We start from the raw sequence: 20004 nt of genomic DNA, 5'->3' as shown, positions 1-20004 counted from the left end.
TGAAGAAGAGTTCACACCCATAGTGACAACTGACCAGGTAACATCAGTGAGGATTAGGAGAACGTGTGGGGAATGGCAGTGGAATGACTGTCAGGGGCTGGAGGAGCTCGGGCATCAGGATGTCCCACTGCAGCTCCCAGGATGCTTTCTAGCAGCTCTGGAATCAGGGCTGGAAAGTTCCAGTGTGATCAGAGAAGTATGAATCAAAAAACCAGTCAAAGCACAGGCCCACTGCTGCTGTGGCAGGATGATTGCACCCATACACAAGTGGAGAAATGGATCTGCAACAATGTGACTTTCCTCCCAGAACTCACAAGGGCTCCAACAGCAGCAGCTTCATTTTTCCCCCTGCCAAGGCAAGCATGGCTGTAACTCACAGGGTAAGCCAGAAGCCTCTGCTCAGCAGGAAGAGTCAAAAAAGCTGCCAGATCATGGGGAACACAAACACACAACCAGGCGTTTGTTTGTGCCTCCTAAAGGCAGTCCAACAGAAACAACAAACTTCTGGACTTTATGTGGCTTCTTCTAAAAACAGAGCCTGAGGGCAAGTTCTTGAATCAAAGGTGCTACTGTGTGAGCAGAGACACCTCGGGAAAGAGGCTTTTGCTTTCTTAGCGCGAAACTTGAACTAAGGGGAAGGCAAATGCATTATTCACAGTCCAAATACAAAATCATTCAAATTCCAAATTCAAATTATTCAAATTCCATTATGCAATAGATTCAGTGATGTTTCAGTAGCCTACAAAAGGTGACAGAGGGACTGATTCGGTTTCATTTCATACCTGAAGCATAGTTTTAGTGCTGCTGATTTCATACTGGTAGAACTACTGAGGAGAATTGTGCTCAGTAAGTGGTTTTGCTGAGAGAGACATAAGCTAAAAGATTTAAACATGGAATCTGAACTTTCTGAAGAATCACAGAATCAATTCTATACCAAGAATTTCTCTTTAGCTCCAAACCCAGGGACATTTGCAATATATACACTGTTTCATAGTCTTGGATTTCAAAGGTCTGCAGTCTTCAAAGCCTGTTTTTCCTTTTTTTTTGCATAATGATTTCACCACAATATTTTCCTGGTCAGAATCTGAGTCTTAGGATAACAACATATTCCTTAGTAGTGTCATGTACTACTACAAGCTCTAAATGCTGGCTGTTAAACAGAACATCATTCAGGGGCCTTGCAATCGCATTTACACTTGCAGGATGCTCTTCAGCCTGACCTAGTTGTAAATTGGGGGCCTACCCTTTTGAAGCATCACATGTTCATAATTCCCTTTCATATTTCAGAGATGTGGCAGTGCTCCACACTCTTGACAGCTGGGGTACACGCATTTCATCCATACCTGTCTGTGCCTCGTTAAATATTTAACATGTACCCTGGAAAAGCAGTCAATACTAGACATGGTACACAGTAAAAACAGGAGATACCTTTGGTGACAAGGAAGAGAACAGATTTTCCCATTTCTCATGCCTCTTCCATTTTCCATACAAACCACAAAGAGTTATCCGAGCAGTTTTGCCAGACTATGAAAAAAGCAGTAACCCACCAAAACAGTTTTTTCCTTAATAGTAGTGCCTCTAAATGTGTGTTATATAAACAAATACCTTTTGTTATGCTACAGGAAACAGAACTGACAGTCATGTTAGGGAGGTGGGCAAGGAGGTACACAGTTGGGAGGTCTCAGAGGAAAGAGTTGCAGGACTCGGGCACTAAAAAGTCACAGGAAGTGAAGACTCATGCATCTGACCAAAGCCACCACTGCCTATTGGCTTTGGCCCAAGCTTTCTCATAAACTGAGCTCACTCTGCTTCTGGACAAACAGCTAACTCTCACCACTCCATACAAGTGGGGAGAATCTCACTTGGTTGTAGAATTATATGAAGAAGTAAAGGACTCAACCTGGCAGAGTCTTATGGAGCTGTTGAGGTTTCACAACACAAGGAAAGTGCTAGACTAGTTCGAGGGCAGTAAGTTTCCTGAGCAGTGCAGAGAAAAGACAGAAATCATATGGACTGTCTGCACTCAGAGCAATCTGCTGTGGTACCATTTCTTGCCTATTGACAGTACAGTGGTGTCTGGGATACAGCAGACTGCTGATAGAGATTTGTTTAATATGAAAAGCATGTTAAACATTTGAATCACTGATTTTTATTTTCCTTTTAAGGAAGGCTTAAAATACAATGGTAAAATGCTGGTAATAGCTCTCTTCCTGTCAGTAAACCAAGGTTCAGATTTCAGAATACACACTTGTTAACTGTGGCTTTATTTGGCAGTATCTGCTTGCATGAATTCATTCACAAAATCAGAGGGAAAGGATAGGAATAACTCTGTAAGCACTTTAGAGTAAGACCATAGATCCTCATACAAACCTGTGAAAGGATTTACTTACTCTCTTCAAAAAGCAGCGGGCAAGAAGGTCAGGGTTTTCAATGCAATGTTCTATCTCCTTAAGGAAAATCCTGAGAGGGGAAAAAGGAAAGCAAACAGTAATGCAACATGCCACACACGCTATGTGCTAGCTTCTCTATATCCAGCTCAAGGCCCATGTTTTTGTAGTAAGAGGATTCAGTGGGGAAAGGCAATAATTATGAGAAACACACACACAACATTATTTTAGCAAATTGGGACGTGGTTCACAGTGAATTGCCTGGATCACCAATATTAGCATGTTTTCGTGTGCTCACAAGCATCTGATACATTTGGGCCCTCTGGCTGTTGAGATTTGTTTCCAATATGCAGTCCAAACACTTGCTTCCCATTTGGCTATAATGATTTTTCAGAACAGCTATAAAAGACAGAAAAGCTCTGTCAGATGCAGTTGCTTAATCAGCAAGCAATGAAAATATGGGTTGTAAAGGCTTCTGCAGCAGCAGTCAATGCTCTAAGCCTTCAAAGAAAGAAAGGTCATGCTTGCAAAGGTAGGGGATTGTGATTCCCCAAATGGAAAACACCTTCCAAAATAACACAGAAACTGGAACATAACTTTTCTACTACATATCAACTAATTTCTATTTTGTGTCAACTCTCTGCATAGTATTTAAACTTTTAAAGGAGGACTTTTGAAATTTATTTTGTTCAACTCTTTGTTGCATCTTACAGGCAATCATTGTCCAAAACAGTTCCTAAATTTTCGCATTGGCTACAACTAGTTTTACTTAATCGAGGCGAGGAAAAGAAGGAAATTTACAGAAGTAGTCCTAATCTTTGTGGTTTGAAAGAGAATCAAAAGAGGTTAATCCTGCTCAGAACTGGCACTTGTTCACAGCATGGACAAGGCTTCTGGAAAGTTTTATGATAGTGTGAAGGATAAAATTCCTTATGGAAAAGTGCTATCAAATATATCATGTCTTCTGATGTAATAGACATATAGGACAATCAAGGTGAACACGACAAAAACTTCCTCACAGAGGAATTTTGCCAGAGGTTTAGCCCTGTGACAGGTCTTTACCCTGAGAGAGGTGGTATAATGCTTGCCATGAGGGACAATTAAAAATGGATAATGCCAGAGAAAAATCAGTAGTAAATGCACAAAAGATTATACCCACTCATGAAAAGTGAAATATATGATCACAGAGGTGTTCTTCATACATGGGTTTTTAAGACACACACAGAAGCAAGGCGAGGATGACTTTGCCTGCCTGTGTATGTGCGAGTATGACAAAGCACTCCACATAAATGGAGCAGAAGTGACAGAAGCACCTGAGGCTGCAAGACAACTACCACTTCTCACGTGCCTGTTGTGGAATTCGTAGATTTCTGGAAGGTTCCCAAAAAGAATTTCCTTCTTGTTCTGGAGTGCCGATGGAATCAGATGTACTAAACTGGGATTGTCCATTTCTGAAGCATAGCCCTGCAGAGAAGAGTGGAAAATAAAGGCAGTCTGTTTTTACCAGGGGAGGACCGTATCTGAGTCACAGAAAAGCCCCAAAATCTATGTGCTTTTTGTTCAGCTTCTCCTGTGCCTGCTTCATTGTTGCTGAATTTCTGATGTTTCTAATTTTCCCCAGAGCTTTTAACCCTGACAGATGTGGAAATACACTTTAACCACACATGGATGGATTACTGATCAACAATAAAAAAAAAAAGCTGTTTTGGTCATGAAGGGATGGAAACTGCTACATTTGATAGACATCTTTCCACTACACTGCTTCATTGCAAGAGGGTAAGTTTGGATTTATTTGTTGAACTGCGGCATTTGGCTTGACTATTTGGTTGTTTCTTGTAGAAACTGGATTGTGTTTCTTCAATAAAAGCTGAGAGAAGATTCTGAGGGCAGATTTTAAACTCAAAAGTAATATATCAATTACCAGAGCTGACAGCTCCCACAGATCAAATCCAATAAAGAAGCAACCACACGTCTGGAAAAAGAAACTACCCGGTCCTTCAGTTGCCACCCAAGTACAAGCATGATTGAGCCTTATTCAGCCGCCACCCTCCCACACACTGGAGACCTCAGACTCCACACAGGCAGAGTTTGCTGCTATCCTCTGAGTTTCAAAAGCCCAAGGGTTATTTTTGCAGTGTGAGCTGCTCTTTTCTCTGTTCAAACACTACATGGGGCAAGACCAAAAAAAGGAGAAAGCGCTTGTTTTCTTGTAAAATTCTTTCATTTACATTCACAGAAACAGTGTCTGGCCCCATGGAAATCAAGGGTGCTGTTTCTGAAGCCTATGGAGGATATCTGAAAAGGCACATGATTAACTAGTCTTCTGTCCAGGACGTTGAGAACCAGACAGCTGCCTTTTTTCTTTCCACCCCCACCCTTTCTCCTGTGGGCTAGGGTTAGAAAAGGTGCCTCTTCCTTTAAGCCCTGAGGAAATATGTTCAAAACATCCTTCTCATTTTCCATCTCCGAGGCTGAGCTATCTTGCTAGCAGTGGCCGCGTACTCTAAACAGAAGTGGGAGGTGAGCATGGTCAGCCCATGATCGACTTGAAGGTTAAGCACCAGAAGAATTTCTTACCTCTATTATACTTTGAAGTTCTTCCACATAAACCCGTTCTGTTTCTATCAGCTCATTGATTATGTGGCTAAAAGAGAAGAGAGGGGGAAGGTTATAGCATACACCAACAGTTCAACAAAGCATACATGAAAGAAACTGCTTTTCCTTGTGTATTGCTGTTTATGACTGACTACAAAAAACAAACCCTCCTGTGACATCTCCAAAGGTCATTTCTCCATAGTTCAGTACTGTGACATGTTGATAGTCTTAAAAGTCCTAAATGTCCCCTGGACTATTATTCCTAAAGCTGATTTTCAATTTCATGTTAGCTGCTCCTGTCATTTTTTTACCTACAAATCTGAGCCAAGACATTAAAAATGTCCTAGAAGGTAACAAAGAAGTTTCCTTTTCTAATAACAACTAATAATAAAATGGGATTATATTTCCCAAGGCTATGTTGAGTTTCTGTTTGGCTAACTGGTGATGAGGCTTCCTTTCTTTAATACACTAAAACCAGACAGCAGGGTGGTGTTAGAAGTCTTTAAACATGAAAATAGAGTTAAACATTTACACCATATTCTGGATTCTTCATTTCTAACAGTAGCTCAATGCTTCTAAGTAACTTGGAGAGAGATGTCGGAAATATCTGACTTATTTCACAGAAATATGTAAGTAACCAATTCACTTCTGGACCAAAAAAAAAACCTAATTAGATTTTAAATGTATTAAAACCTTCAACATTTTTATGCATCTGTTGTCCCATATTCAAGAAAATATTCTCTTTCATACTCTTAAAGTTTTCAGGGTAACTCATCCAGAGATGTGAGCAGTTTCTCCAAGTAGAAAAGGACCAATGCTTAATATTCCTTTCCTGGTCCAAGCTTTACCAAAGTCCCTAACCACATAGCTAGATTAAGCAAAAGCATCACCAGAAGCTCACTAGGGAGTCGTGCCTAGAGGAAGACATTGTGGTGTGGTCACAGTAAATGGAAGGTTACAGAACTGGGGCAGTTTTGGAAAAAATACAGATTTCTAGTATTTTGTTAAAAGGCTGTCCAAAAGATAGGAGGAGATAGAAATCTGCTCCTCTGCTGCCTAGTGTCAGAAGCTTGAACCATCTCCAGGCTGCTTTCTAGACCAAAATATAAAGACAGGAAAGTGATTTCTATCACTCCTGCTGGAAAGTTTGCCTTGTCTATATCAGGTCACCAAGCTTTTATATACCACACAACAGCCATCACTGATTTCAAGTTCATCTTACTGTTGAAAGATGCATATTTATCTGCAAACAAGACATAAATTTTCTAGATTTATTTAACCTGTTACCCAAGAGATTACATGAGGACTGACTCTGAATCAAACCCAACACATGGAGTACAATTACACCTTGAAAGCAAATTATCAGTCCATAGATTTCCTAGTAATTCAGTAAGTAGAACAGAGGCCTTTAGAGTATTTTACTGTCCAGCTTCCTATGAAAGATGAAGCAAAAATGAATTTGTTTAATCTTTTCTAATCCTGGTTTAACATAGAGCACTGTCTCTTGAATCCCCACTGTAAGAAATCTGGGGGTTTAATTGGTGTAGTAATCTTCATTTTGTTTGGAAAACATCGTCTGTTCAGGGTGTTAAAAAAGGCGGGGGGGGGAAATCACATGAGGAATGTTTTATTAGAGGAAATTCTGTGGGACTCTCAGATCCTGCCATTGTAGTTAGGAGGTTGTCACTAAATCTAACATAAATCTTTAAGAAGGTTTTGTTTTATTGTTTAACTTAGTTCTGCATGTAAGTTTATACTAAGTAGATGCTTCAGCTTTAAGTGTTATAAGTCACTCCTTCTAAAGGTGGTGCTAGTCATTTTATCATGATGAAACAGAAACAAAAAACACCCCCTTGTTAGAGTTCTAGAACTTCTAAACCACAAGCCCATACATAAAAGGTAATCATTCTCCAGTACTTCTCCACAGTGAGATGGCAGGCCTTCCTGCCTAGATAGGACTTTTATTTGGTGGATATATTGTTGGAGCTTTTTGGTTTGAACTGGAGTCTCTTGCCAACCACAAATTGTGTCCACAGGGAGAAAAGAGGAACTTGACCAAACATCCAGCATTCTGTCAGACTCAGCACATGTGCTTTAGAGCTGTTTTCACACCTGCCTCTTAGTACCCATGGCCATGCAATTTCCTTCTTGAAACACAGCAGCTATATGCTTAAGACCCACACTGTTCCCAAAGCAGTACATCTCTACTGCTTCTGCAAAGAGGTGGTGGATGCAAATTCTATTCCCGATGCTGCCACTAGTTCAAAGTGTTTCTTGATTTAATCCATCCATCTATCTGTGCCCATCCCACAGTCTCCAGGTGTCACTTCATATTATTGCAACATTATTCTCCTGAAAGTGTTATTCTTTCTCTAGTAGGGTCGGTGCTACAGCAGTCACTGGCACAAACCTATCAGAAAGGAGCCTTATCGCCAGTGCTCCTGGAGTAATTTACCTGAATTGCTTCCCAAACAATAACCACAGCAGCAAAATCTCAAACATTAAAGATTGTTGCACATGAATCACTCTCCTCAAACTCTTAACAGAAAGCTGTGCACTTGGTTAAGGGACTTCCACAAGCCTTAAAGTTGCCCTGACAAAGGTGCCATTTAAGAACAGTAAATTCAAGAGCTACGTAAGTGTGTCATGCTGCTGGGGGAGGCAATCGTGGAGAGGGCATGAAGGAGATACTTTAACACTCTGTGTGAACATGCTAGGTTGTTACATGATGAAATAGAGAGCTCACTACATGGCACAAGGGATTTAATGGCATATGAGATAGCCTTATGCCTGGAAAACTGATTTACATTAGGCCATGAGGGGTAAAATATGAAATCTTCATGCCTTCCCAGATGCCTTGAGGCAGTGAGGGCAATTCAGCATGGGCCTGCTGCAAGCAGGAAATTTTATGTTTAAGGAATATATGATGCAGCAATTGACAAGACTATTGTTACAGGCAGTTCATTCAACTCTTCTTCCCCTTCTCAACAACCATGATGGTGTTAGATGTAATTTCTGCTACATCATAAGTCCCCTTTACAATGCCCAACATTTTAACCAAGTTAATATAGCAAATGAAAACATACATTGCTCCTAAAGAGAAAGGACAATGGACTGCAGATAAAAAATTAAGACAAATGTGGCTATTCCACTGTCTTTCTATCTGCTGAGAAGAAAATACAGGCACCAGGGTTCATCCTGATGTTTGTCAATAACAGAAACTAAACAAAAGGCAAAACAGTAAAGGAACGAAAAAGCCTGTCAGAAAAATGATGACTACAAGCTATTTAATGGCAGACCAGAAATATGGACCCTTACTGTATTTACAGTTTCAAACTTAACTCACAGTTCCTTCAGTCTGTCTTTCTTTCTGTGTCTATGTGCAAGCTACACAGCAAAGTTTGATGCAGATTTCTACCAGCTTCTGAGGGCTTTTCTCCAGCCTCCAATGCTGACACCCACAGTGCTTACTAGTCTAAACCAGCAGACTATTCCCATGGAAGTTAACAGCAGCACTAGTGTATCTGCTATCCCAGCTGCTCTTGCATTTGCTTTGCCTTTCACAGAGAAATATGAAAACAGGAGATGGAACCAGGAGGGACCCCTCATAATCTAGCCCTTGGTGCTGAGGGACTCCTCATGGTTTGGCCAGTAAGTATGAGAGCTTACATTCTGTAAACAGGCTCATTGTAGTTGGCTGTGTCTAAGAGAATTCAGAGGTTCTTTCAGATTAGAAGCAATTTGCAGCCTTTGGACTCAGTGTTGCAATTACTCTAACTCTTCCTGTGGTGATTGGAAAGAGGAGGGGAAAACAGGTGCAACTGGGATGTGTGAGGTAAAGAGACCAGGGGAGATTTTCTACATTCCACTATTCCTTCTTTTCAGAGACACGTTGCGAGAATGTGAGGTTGGATTGCAGCAGTCCAAAGACAACAGAATTCTGAGGTGAAGTTTATGGATGGCTCTCACAAGGATAGCTCCTCACTAGGATCACTCCCAAGCAGACCACCTCACCAAGGACAGTGAAGGATTAGGCTGAAAGACTTTCCATGGAGTCTGAGAAACTTTCAAGATCCTATCCATAGGCATTCTTGTTGTCACTAAACCTTCATTCCACTGGAGTATACTTGCTCTTTCCCCAACACAACAAACAAATAGACTTACTAAATTAGAAGAGTCCCAAAGGTTCAAATCATACCTGCCCCACTATCTTTTCTGGTGTGAAAAGAGCGGCATGAAACATTGCTCAGGAGAGCAAGGCCAACTTTGCTTCTGTGGAGGGAGTTTACTCTGTGTCCTAGCAGAGCGGGCTCAGCCAGCACTAACCTGCAACCCACTCTGTATGCTGCTACAACTTGCCAGAATCAGGACATAGCTGGAGGAGATCACACACCAGCCCACTGGGGTGATGTTATCAAATGTTCTTCCAACAAAGGAAACTTCTTGTTGTGTGAAACAATTAAAATGCGTGAACTAGCTTACAATTCTTTGAATTATTAATCTGGATTTCTAAGAAGACATCATGGCCTTGTTTATACTAAGACCAAATTTCCCACACGTGTGATTTCACCTCAGTTTGCTTTAGGCAGATTATTCTTGCTTTGGCAATCACGACTGCCCTGCAGCACTCCAAAGTTGAGCCAGTTTCCACCACTCCTAGCTTGAGAGGCGCTGCAGTGGCAGCACAATACAGATAAGAAAGGAGAAAGTATTGCCTTGTTGCAACAAAACTTTTGTTGGTAGTTATTTATATGACCTGGCCTCTTCTGGTAACTGAAAGCACACCACTAGGAAGATCCTCACCAAAATGACCATGAAGAAAAGATGTACCAGCCCATTACATATTCATAATGGTTTTCTTTCCTTTTTCCTTAAAAAAAAAAAAAGAAAAAAATGGAATATAATTGAATGTCTGGCCAAGCTCCCCAGGTGCATGAGGTTATGCAACCAGAGGAAAGGCTATAGGCTTGGGGAAGAGTGGCTGAAAAGCTTCCTGGTAGAAAAGAACCTGGGGGTGTTACTTGACAGCTGGCTGATTATGAGCCCGTGGTGTGATCCAGTGGCCAAGAAGGTATCCTGCCTTGTATAAAGAACAGTGTGGCCAGCAGGACTAGGGCAGTGATTTTCCCTCAGCACTGGTGAGGGCACACCTTGAATACTGTGCTCAGTTTGGGGCCACATGCAAGAGAGACAGAGGACCTTGAGCATATACAAAGAGGAGCAATGAAGCTGGTGAAGAGTCTAGAGCATAAGTCGTCTGAGGAGCAGCTGAAGGAACTGGGGTGGTTTAGCCTGGAGAAAAGGAGGCTGATGGCAGATACTGTAACTAACTACAACTCCCTGAAAGAAGGTTGAAACAAAGTAGGTGTTGGTCTCCTCTCCCAAGTAGCAATAGGACAAGAAAAGTCTGCCTCAAGTTGCACCGGAGGAGCATATTTGGAAAAATTTCTTCATTAAAAGGGTTTGTGAGCACTGAAACAGGCTACCCAGCAGCAGCACTGGAGGTGAAGTACCCTGGAAGTATTTAAAAGCTGCATAGATGTGGCAGTGTCAAGTTATCACTGGACTTGATGATCTTAAAGGTCTTTCATAACATAAGCAAGTCTGTGTGATTCTAATCTCAGGGCTGTATCACAAGACTTCCCCCTCTGCTGTGGCATGTGCTACCTTAACAAACAGTATCAAATACCATGAAACACTAGGTGTACCTAGAGACTATCACAACCTGTTAGTATCTCCTTTAGCCATCTCAATGGCTTTTTGCTTATACAGTTGCAATTTATGCATCCTGTTCAGATGGCATCATAAAACTAATTCAGGACTTTTGTTTCCATCACTGTGCTGCTTTTCTGACAAATTCATTGGCTCACTCCCATTCACAGATCTTCTTTCTATGCCAGGATTTGCTGTCACAGGCGCCTGTCCTGATAAGAAGTCTTAGCCCAAAGAGGAATTGGAGCTATCAAGCAGAATTACACCAGTAAGCTTTTCTGAACAACAAAAAAACCCATCACCAAAAAAAACAACAAACAAAACACCCTCCCCATAGATCATAACTGGTGCTCCAAATCTATTATGCTGCAGAAAACCTGCCTGCATGACTGATGGGGAGCCAGCAAAAGTGGCACTTGTGCATAGGCACTCCCTACCTGTCATGCAAAAATGCATGGTGCCTGCAAGATGAAAAGTCAAGCAGCAGAATACCAGTGTGCAAGAGCAAAATACTCAGTGAAATTTATTAAATTAAAGCAAATAAAATAAGCATCACTTTTATAAACACAAGTAACTTAGATATAGATCTGCTTGCATTGAAAATATTTGCTCTTTCAATAACTGAGGCTTCAAGCGCAAGGAAAAAGTTTAAACAGAACTGTGTGCAGTGCAACAGACAACATATACTTAGAATAAACATCAACATTGGACAGGGTTAGGCATAAGAGAAGCAAGAGTGCATGCCTCCTCCCTGGGGTGTTCAAGGCCAGGTTGGATGAGGCCTTGAGCAGCCGAGTCTAGTAGAGAGGCATGCCTGCCCTAGGAGGTTGGATCTCTAAGGTCCCTTCCAACCTAAGCCATTCTATGACTTTCTTGGCCCAGCACTTTGGCTAGTCTTAAGTATTGTCAAGTATCTATTTCTGAAAGTAAATAAATTATAACAATAAATAGCACATCTAATTTTGAATTAGAAATTGCTACAAGAAATTCTATGACTGGTCTTGCCTTAAAATCTCAACACTCACTATGGAATCAAAAGAAATGGCAGCATGTCAGGTGCTGTGTAGAGGAAACTTCCATTCCTCATACATAATTGCTTCTAAGAGGATTTTTAAATCTTTTCTCACAGTGCTAAAAGTGCCTTTTGCAGTTGAAAAGTATTTTCAGCTGAGATTGTGCAACAGCTCAAGTGAAATTTAATTAATGAGTCAGTTGCTGTACTTTACCTCCTAAAGTGGAATAAAAGATCATTCTGGACGTAAGAACATTTGTTTGAATGGGACTTCATATTTGTTAGTTGATACAGTAAACATTTCTGATTTCTCTGACATATTAATTTACCTCCCCCCCCCCCCCCCCCCCAATGAAAGAGCAATAACTTGAAAAAAACAATTATTGCTCTTAAAGTGCATTTCCTGGCTGCAAATAGACCTCAACTACATAACTTTGAGAAGCATAAAGAATTTAGGTAGCACACTCCAACTCATCTGAAAATTAGTGCCCCTTAGTGAAGATATCACAAATGCCTGCTTAGGTGGTGCTATTCTGCTGTGATGTTAAATAGATCTGCTCAAGTTATTATGGAAGTTCTTCAGAGCAGGAGGATTATATCTTTGTTAGAAATGCACTTCACCACTGCAGTCATCACTTGGAATATTTTGCTGCTTCTGAAATAATCTGTTCACATATAAGGAATTGTCCCACATTCATTGTTCCCAAAACAACTGACCTTGGGGAAATATTTTTATATATCTTAATTAGTTGACCTACATTATAGGAACCAGAACAGAGTTGTTAATGGAGAGGCAAACTAATTAAATCACCTACAGAGAGGAATAATATGAATTAGAGGACTGAAAGGCAAGGAAGAGTTGTCGCTCATCACAGCTGTGCATCTACACTAAAACGATGCAGCTCTGTACACAAATCTGAGCTAGCTTTAGACAACATGGATGCTGCAGACTGCTCCTTCCCACAGGCCAAAATAATTTGCTGAGTAAATATTTGTCAGCTACCCATATTTGTGATCTCCCCATCAGGCCCACTTTGGTCTTTCAACTTTGCAGCTGCACCATTTCAATTTGATGGTACAGATACACTGAGCTCTGTGATAGCTTAGCATTGAGTAATCAATTAGCTACCACAAGATGAACAATTTATAGATCAAATTTGCTACTAATGTAACTGCTAAGTTAGGCCATATTTTAGTAGATTGTATTAGGTTGCTAGTAGTAGATTGTTACCCATGCAAGCTACTACACACACGCTTGTGAAATATCTGCGTGTAACTGAGCTGCTGCAGGTTAGTCAATTGCTCCTTTGCTGTGGAGGACTTTCACACTATTTCTTAGCATTGTTCGCTTGCTTGAGATTATGAGTATTTACAAATATGCCACAGAATTAACTTAATGAGTCCTTAAAGGTGTTAACCAAAAGCAAGCTTTCTGATTTCTTAGGGCCAGGCATTTCTAGTAGAGCTGGATCTTTCCTTTACCGCAAGGAAGTATATTGCATAAAGTGAGGACAGGGGAGAAAAAGAATTCTTCAGAACATTTGCTTAAGAATAGATTTGGCCTGCTAAACTGAAGCCATTATGGGCACTCAAGTTTACAAGCAAAAAAAAAAAACAGGTCTCACTGCATTTTTTAAACAAAAATACAGATATATACCTGTATGTATAAAAATCAAAATAAGATTGTGAATATAGCAATGCTGAGATTCACGCTCTCATTTGTTTCTAGGTAGTATAGACTAAAACATACAATCACAGATTATGTTCAGAAGATAAAACCTCTAAAATTCACAGGGCCTCTGTATCCTGGAAACCATTTCCTTCCTGGATGGTTTTTTCCTCTTCTTAAAAGCTGGAAATGGAGCAGGTAAAATATCTCTAGATACATAATAATTTCTGACTTATGCAATAGCTATTTAATGGCTTTTTTACTATGCTCAGCCTGACTTTTAAGACAGAATTTACTTTCAGGTTACATGCAGTACATTTTTCCATTCCTTTGTAAGGGCAATGCAATGATATCCAAATACTAACTGACCTCACGGGACCTCTGAGACTGACAGTGCTGTGGATTTTCCCACATAGGGTGGTATGGCATGGTATTTGAAAAAGGGCTTTCTTCATAAACCCACAAGTTACAGTGGTAAACCCCCAAAGCTTTCAAACAGACAAGATCAGGAAAAAACCAACATTAAACCCCAAAAGTAGGTTAAAGGAAGCTGTATGAAAACTATTTATATTGAGAATTTATGTTGATTACCAAGTAGACCTAAAACACGGTCACAGCCTTTCACCAAAGTTCTGTGTAATCTCAGGTGGGTATCCTTACTACCTGGTGTGATAGAGAAGGGTTTAAGCATGTATGACTTCTCCCTACTAATTCCTACGCTACTGTAATCTCTTAATCCAGAGCATCCCTGTGAGGTGGTGCAGCTAACATCTCTCATGCCTGTGGTGCTCACTCATCCGGTTCCAGCAAGGGTCCTTTAGTGCCACGCAGAGCAGTTTTGGATTGGGTTACAGAAGCCAAACCCAAAACTATTGTTCACTTTATGCAGCTGGTAACACAAATACTATCCTGAAGAGTCCACTGCTGCAGGAAGAGATAAGCTCCAGTGTCTTTGATTCTCATGGCAGATGTGCTCGACAGCTTTGTTCGGTGAGATTTTGGAATGCCATTTGGGTAGAAGGTCAAATTAGTTTTATTATTAATTCTGAAATAATTGATTTGACAGACAGCCCTGAGTTTACATTGGAGGTGCCAGACCAGAGAAGTGTACATTGCACTAGGAAGGGATGGGATGCTTTTAATGAAGAGTCATAGTTTCTGTGTGGGTTTGTATTTTAGTCTGAGATGCAACCCTAAGGAGACTCCACCCTGCAAAATTTGCTTCTCCCTATAATAGGACACAGCACCGTGCCAGACTTAAAATCTATGGTCTTCTTGATCAAGCATCAATACATTTCTTGGCTATAACCTGCTTTTAAATGTCCTTAAGAATCAGTATGCTGTGAGGTTTGGGGGAAATAAATCAGGTGTCAGTTACAGGATGATAGGAATGGAATAGGTAGATAAAATCCTGAGAAGTTAAAATGGGATTTATGGGAGCAGCTGGAACACATATTCAACTGTAGTTACTGATGTAAATGTGCCAAGAAGAGAGTAAGTTGAGAACTGTCATGGCTGAGGAGCAGACATACTCTTGTGTGTGTGATGCATTCTCCACAGCAGTAATCTAGGGCAGAGAGGAAGGCAAGGATCATACCATCTGCAGCTTCCACACTCCACCCAGCAATGACTGGGAATCACAATTGCTAACAATATCCATGCCCTTTTACTAAGCTATAGTTTGGACAACCCTCTCTACCATACCTCTGGAATGCCACTTACAGAATTTAATGATAAACATAGAAAAAGAAGAAGAGACACCATCTGTTGGAAGATATTCTAAATTTAGAAAGCAGATTTAGAGAATGGTAGGACAGATTCCAACTGGAGAATATGCTCAAAGGGCCACTTCACAGAAAAATCTCACAACTGCAGACCGCTAGAACTGGGGAGGATATTACCCAAATTAACTTTAAGCAGCTGCTAATGGCCAATGCCCATGATAACACACACCACAGGACACTCTATGCAAGAATAGGAAGCTTGCTTTATCATAGCTGTCATAGGAAGTGCCTAGTTTGCCAGTTCAGGGTTTGTCTCCACTTAGCCTATACCCAGGGGTAAACTATAGCAATGTTCTATCACTCAACTATCCCTTCCCAACCAGGAAAGGGCAAACTGAGAAAAGAAGACAAGACCTGAAGGCTGAAATGAAAATTGATTTAACAAAACAGCAAAACTAATTCTAATACTAATGTTAAGTATACAAAGGTACACTCAGCCCCGTGACTACAATACTCACAATAAATGGGAAAGCAGTCATTAGGAGCAGAACAGCAAACAAGCCTCTCCAGAGGTGAGCAGGAACAATCCCCCACACTTAGAAAACTCCCCCCTTTATAATGAGTATGATGGTTAAGTTCTGGGATACACCTGTAGCCAGCTCAGGCCAGCTGCCCTGGCATTTGCCCCTCCCAGTTCAAGCTCCCAGCTGACTCAAAACTGCTAACGACCTGCATATTATGGATGGCTTAGGATTCTATCCCATCAAAACCAGGACAGTACCTGTGGTTAGAACTGGGGCTGTGTGCAGTTGCAATGGTGACTGAAAGAGGTATGAGCATGCCACACCAGGCAGACTTGTTACCCAGGCTGGAGCTCTTGGTATCCTCTGTCCATGCAGTTAAATCTGTCCTGAGAGTACTTGTTGGGGAACCAGCTCAGACAGTCAAAGCCTGTGCAATGATGTTACCAAGAACAGTCACTCATGGCCTTCCAGTATCTGAAGGGGGCCTACAAGAAAGCTGGGGAGGGAATTTTTAGGTGCCAGGTAATGATAGGACCAGGGGGAATGGAAAATAAATAGAAATGGGTAGATTCAGATTGGATGCTAGGAAGAAGTTCTTCACTATGAGAATGGTAAGACACTGGAACGGGTTGCCCAGGGAGGTGGTAGAAGCCCCATCCCTGGAGGTTTTTAAGGCCAGGCTGGATGTGGCTCTGAGCAACCTGATCTTGTGTGAGGTGTCCCTGCCCATGGCAGGGGGGTTGGAATTAGATGATCCTTGAGGTCCCTTCCAACCCTAACAATTCTATGATTCTATGTTATTTAACTCTAATTCAGAAAGGCAAGATTATCCACACTAGCTTGTCCAACATGACTATTAGCTGGGGAAGAGCATATGAAGACAAGTTTGCCATAACTGGAAATGCAAATAAAGCATCAGTGTCTTCAAACTACAGGCTACAGAGAAAGATCAGAAACGGTGTGTTGAATAACCTGGATACACACAGGAACTTTGCAGAGGATCTCTTGGCAGACAAGTGATGCTGTACAGAATACAATTCCTGTTTAGATCCATATGAGGAAAGGACATTGCTGCTGTGTGAAAAAATATGTAAATGAATTTCCAGGAGTAAATACAGCATTCAAAACATGAAAATGTCCCAAATCTTCCAAACCTGGTTATTATATTCCAAATTAATGAGCAGCTTGTTAAATGCAGGACATCAGTGGTGATTTACTGAACAGCTTGATCACTGGTCCATTTCATCACTGTGTACAGAGGACTGAATGATCTCCTATCTGCTATGTCCTGTCTGCTACTGTACTGCAAGCGATGCAGTTATTTAGGTCAGCCTTGTGTGGGTGTAAGTCACTCACATCCTGATCTAAGCAACAGGACATGTACCTTGTGCTGTTGTAAATGACAATGTGAAGTGCTCAGCACTCCTTCATGACCTAACTGACACACAGGAGATGCATGGTTTTCATTTCAGACGAATTTAAAACCAGATTTAATTGAAACTGGTGTGAACATGTATGGGAAAGACAGGTATACTTTGACAGCTACATCTGGGGAATTTTACACCCTGAGAGGCCTCATCGATCTGAGTAGCATTTCAATGGTTTCTTAGCCACTTAGCAGATTGCCGCTGCTGTAGCCTTTAAAAGAGAAAGTGTGACCATCTGAAAAGGTATGGTATAAAATCGTAGCTGAGACTCTCCTGCTCTTTCCCCATCCATCAGCTTGGCAGTGAAAATAGGGCAGAGTAATATCCTCTGCTCCTTAGTTTGTGCCTGTGTTACCTGGAATTTCCTGGGAGTCCTTCAGACACCTATTGAAAGGCCTTGAGTATCAGCTCCCTATGCCAGAGGTGTTTGTTAAGAGGTGATATAGCTATAGTTAGGGGAGAAACAGAAATGTGCATCCAGTCCTAAGCCCACACGAAGCAGCTTTTATTTGCATATGCTCTATAAACCCTGAGATGGATCAGACAATGGGAGAGAACAGAGCTTTAATAAAGTCCTAGACAGGCCTAGCAAGTCACCATCCAGTAGAGGATGCAAATGGCACCTCATTGACTGTGTTCTTCATGAAGTTTCTAAAGCTTTTCAAGTGAAGCACACACATTCCTGTGACACAGAGCAAGGCAGAGAAGATACCTCTGATCTTAATCGTCCCCATGTGCCTAAAACAAATCAGCCATCCAGTATGTGCATGTGGCCAGCTGCATTCCAGCAGCTTGCCCAGAGCCAGCAGGAGCAGAACAACTGCACAGAAAACAAGCTGAGGAATTCCTGGAATTTCTGAAGAGTATTAAAATAACCTTAGTATCCAATAGCAAGCAGGTATGAGAGATAATAGCAAAAGTGGCTGCTTACCCCTCTTTGATACTTGGTTAAGTGCAAATTTTGTAAGAGGGCATGTGAATGCTGAGAGCATTTATTTCAGCTTTTCTCAACCCCCCAGATTCTTTGGTAGCAAGGACACAAGGACTTCGGGAAGCCCCCTCCAGAGCACTCACTACAGCACTGTATTGTAGCATTAAGATTTTTTTCTACTCCTCACAATAATTTTCCCAGTTCTCAGAACTGGATCTATTATAGGAATATGTCTCCGTTTGCTATTCTACACACGTTTCTATCAGTAGCAAGATCTCTCTACATGGCAGCATTCACTTCACTTCAAAGATCTTCCCAACCCTTTAGGCTGTAATTAGAGTTGTAAGTGTTGGAGCCAATCTGCCCAATGGGGAAACTTCTCTGAAAACAAAGATTTTTGTAAAGGTTGAAAGAGATGGTGGCAAACAAGAAATGGCTAGTGGGTTCTTGAAATTTCTCCTGCTGACTGCTCTTTCATTAAGTCTGGTGAAAGAAAACAGTTCTCTGTGCTCATAACAATAAAGTCAAGAACACAGCTTCTCCTTTAAAAGGTAGGCTCCAAGTGCTTCCCCTCTACCAGCTGACAGTTTTCATGAGCTTGGAAATTAGACTGAAAAGACTTGCTGCTGGGCTTCTGCTGAAACACTTATGTCTCAACCACTGACCAAAATCATACTGTCTCAGTTGTAAAATAAGTCTATATTATATTATATTATATTATATTATATTATATTATATTATATTATATTATATTATATTATATTATATTATATTATATTATATATTAATATTATATTTATTATATCATATTTATTGCAATATGGCATTTGTTACCTCTTGCATTTGCACACTACAGGGAAACCTTTGTAATGAATCTCACTTATGCCATATAAAAGGGGAGGTTCATTCTCCTTTTTGGGGTTGTTCAGTCTTTCAAAAGAAAAGGCTCCAGGGAGACCTTATTATGGCCTTTCAAAATATAAAGGGAGCTTATAAGAAAGATACATTTACCATAGCCTGTAGTGGCAGAACAAGTGGCAATGGTTTTAAAATTAAAGAGGGTAGGTTTAGATTGGACATAAGGAAAAAAAGTTTTAGGGTGAAGATTGGGAGACACTTCAACAGATTGTCCAGAGAAGTTGGGGATGCCCTATCATCTGAAGTGTTAAAGGCCAGGTTGGTTGGGGCTTTCAACAATCATAGGGAAAGATGTCCCTGCCCATGGTAGGAGAGGTTGGACTAGCTGATCTTTGGGCCCATTCCATCCCATGACATTCTATGATTCTATGATTTATCTCTGACTCCACTAAAGGCTCTGTATCTTTGGCCAATAGCTAATAAAATCAGTGATCTTCGTGCCTTTCTCTTGCCATATGCAGCTCTGATGATTAAAATAAGCACTTGGACACCAAAGCTTTTAGCAGCACTCCCTGAGCTACTAGTATTTTTTACACCAGGCCACACCTAAATTTAGCAATTCCCAGACCAGTGCAACTTTGCTATTGCTGATTTAGATTAGGGCTCTGGCACAATATTCTCATGCTGAAAATAGCTTCTAATTCTTCACCCAGGGTAGAAGCACTATCCTGCTCTACCTGCACAATCTGATGATTCAGTGATATACTTATTTGTTCTTATGTTCAGAGTGATGCACAGACTGATTTCTGAAGCTCCCCAGTCCTTGTTAGATTGATAACACTGAGTGCAGGCTTGATCCTGATATTAAGATACACTGAATGTAAAGGACTCTTAAATCATATCCACCTCTGCAGTTGAAACCTGTTATTTAAGGCTACAACCACCTTCAGGCATAGACCTGCAAGTTGCATGTTCCAAGATGTGAGTTTGCAAAGTGACAGCTGGCTGCTGGTGTGCAGCAAAGTGATGTCAGGCACTCCACAGACATTTTCAGCATGTAAAGAAAAGATAAACAATGTGTTTGGACTGGGTATATATTTGGTGACTATTTTGCATGTATTCAGCAGCACTCTGCACATGTGATAGCTGGGACCATCCCATGTCC

At 41.0% G+C, this 20004-nt stretch overlaps 1 protein-coding gene across 1 annotated transcript in view; it reads right to left on the bottom strand.

Annotated features, from left to right (window-relative positions):
• MCF2L2 (MCF.2 cell line derived transforming sequence-like 2) overlaps positions 1–20004 on the bottom strand; it is a 145523-nt gene that overhangs the window by 39288 nt on the left and 86231 nt on the right. Inside the window, exons 16-18 of the mRNA XM_009903603.2 lie at positions 4965–5031; positions 3736–3851; positions 2391–2460 (exon numbers count right to left, since the gene is read on the bottom strand). Of these exons, the coding sequence (XP_009901905.2) occupies positions 2391–2460; positions 3736–3851; positions 4965–5031 (253 nt within the window). The remainder of the gene's footprint in view (positions 1–2390; positions 2461–3735; positions 3852–4964; positions 5032–20004) is intronic.

The sequence above is a fragment of the Dryobates pubescens genome, chromosome 13 (assembly GCF_014839835.1).
Source record: "Dryobates pubescens isolate bDryPub1 chromosome 13, bDryPub1.pri, whole genome shotgun sequence".
NCBI lineage: Eukaryota > Metazoa > Chordata > Aves > Piciformes > Picidae > Dryobates > Dryobates pubescens.
The sequence above is the reverse complement of the archived record's forward strand: the minus strand, read 5'-3'. Positions and strand labels throughout refer to the sequence as shown.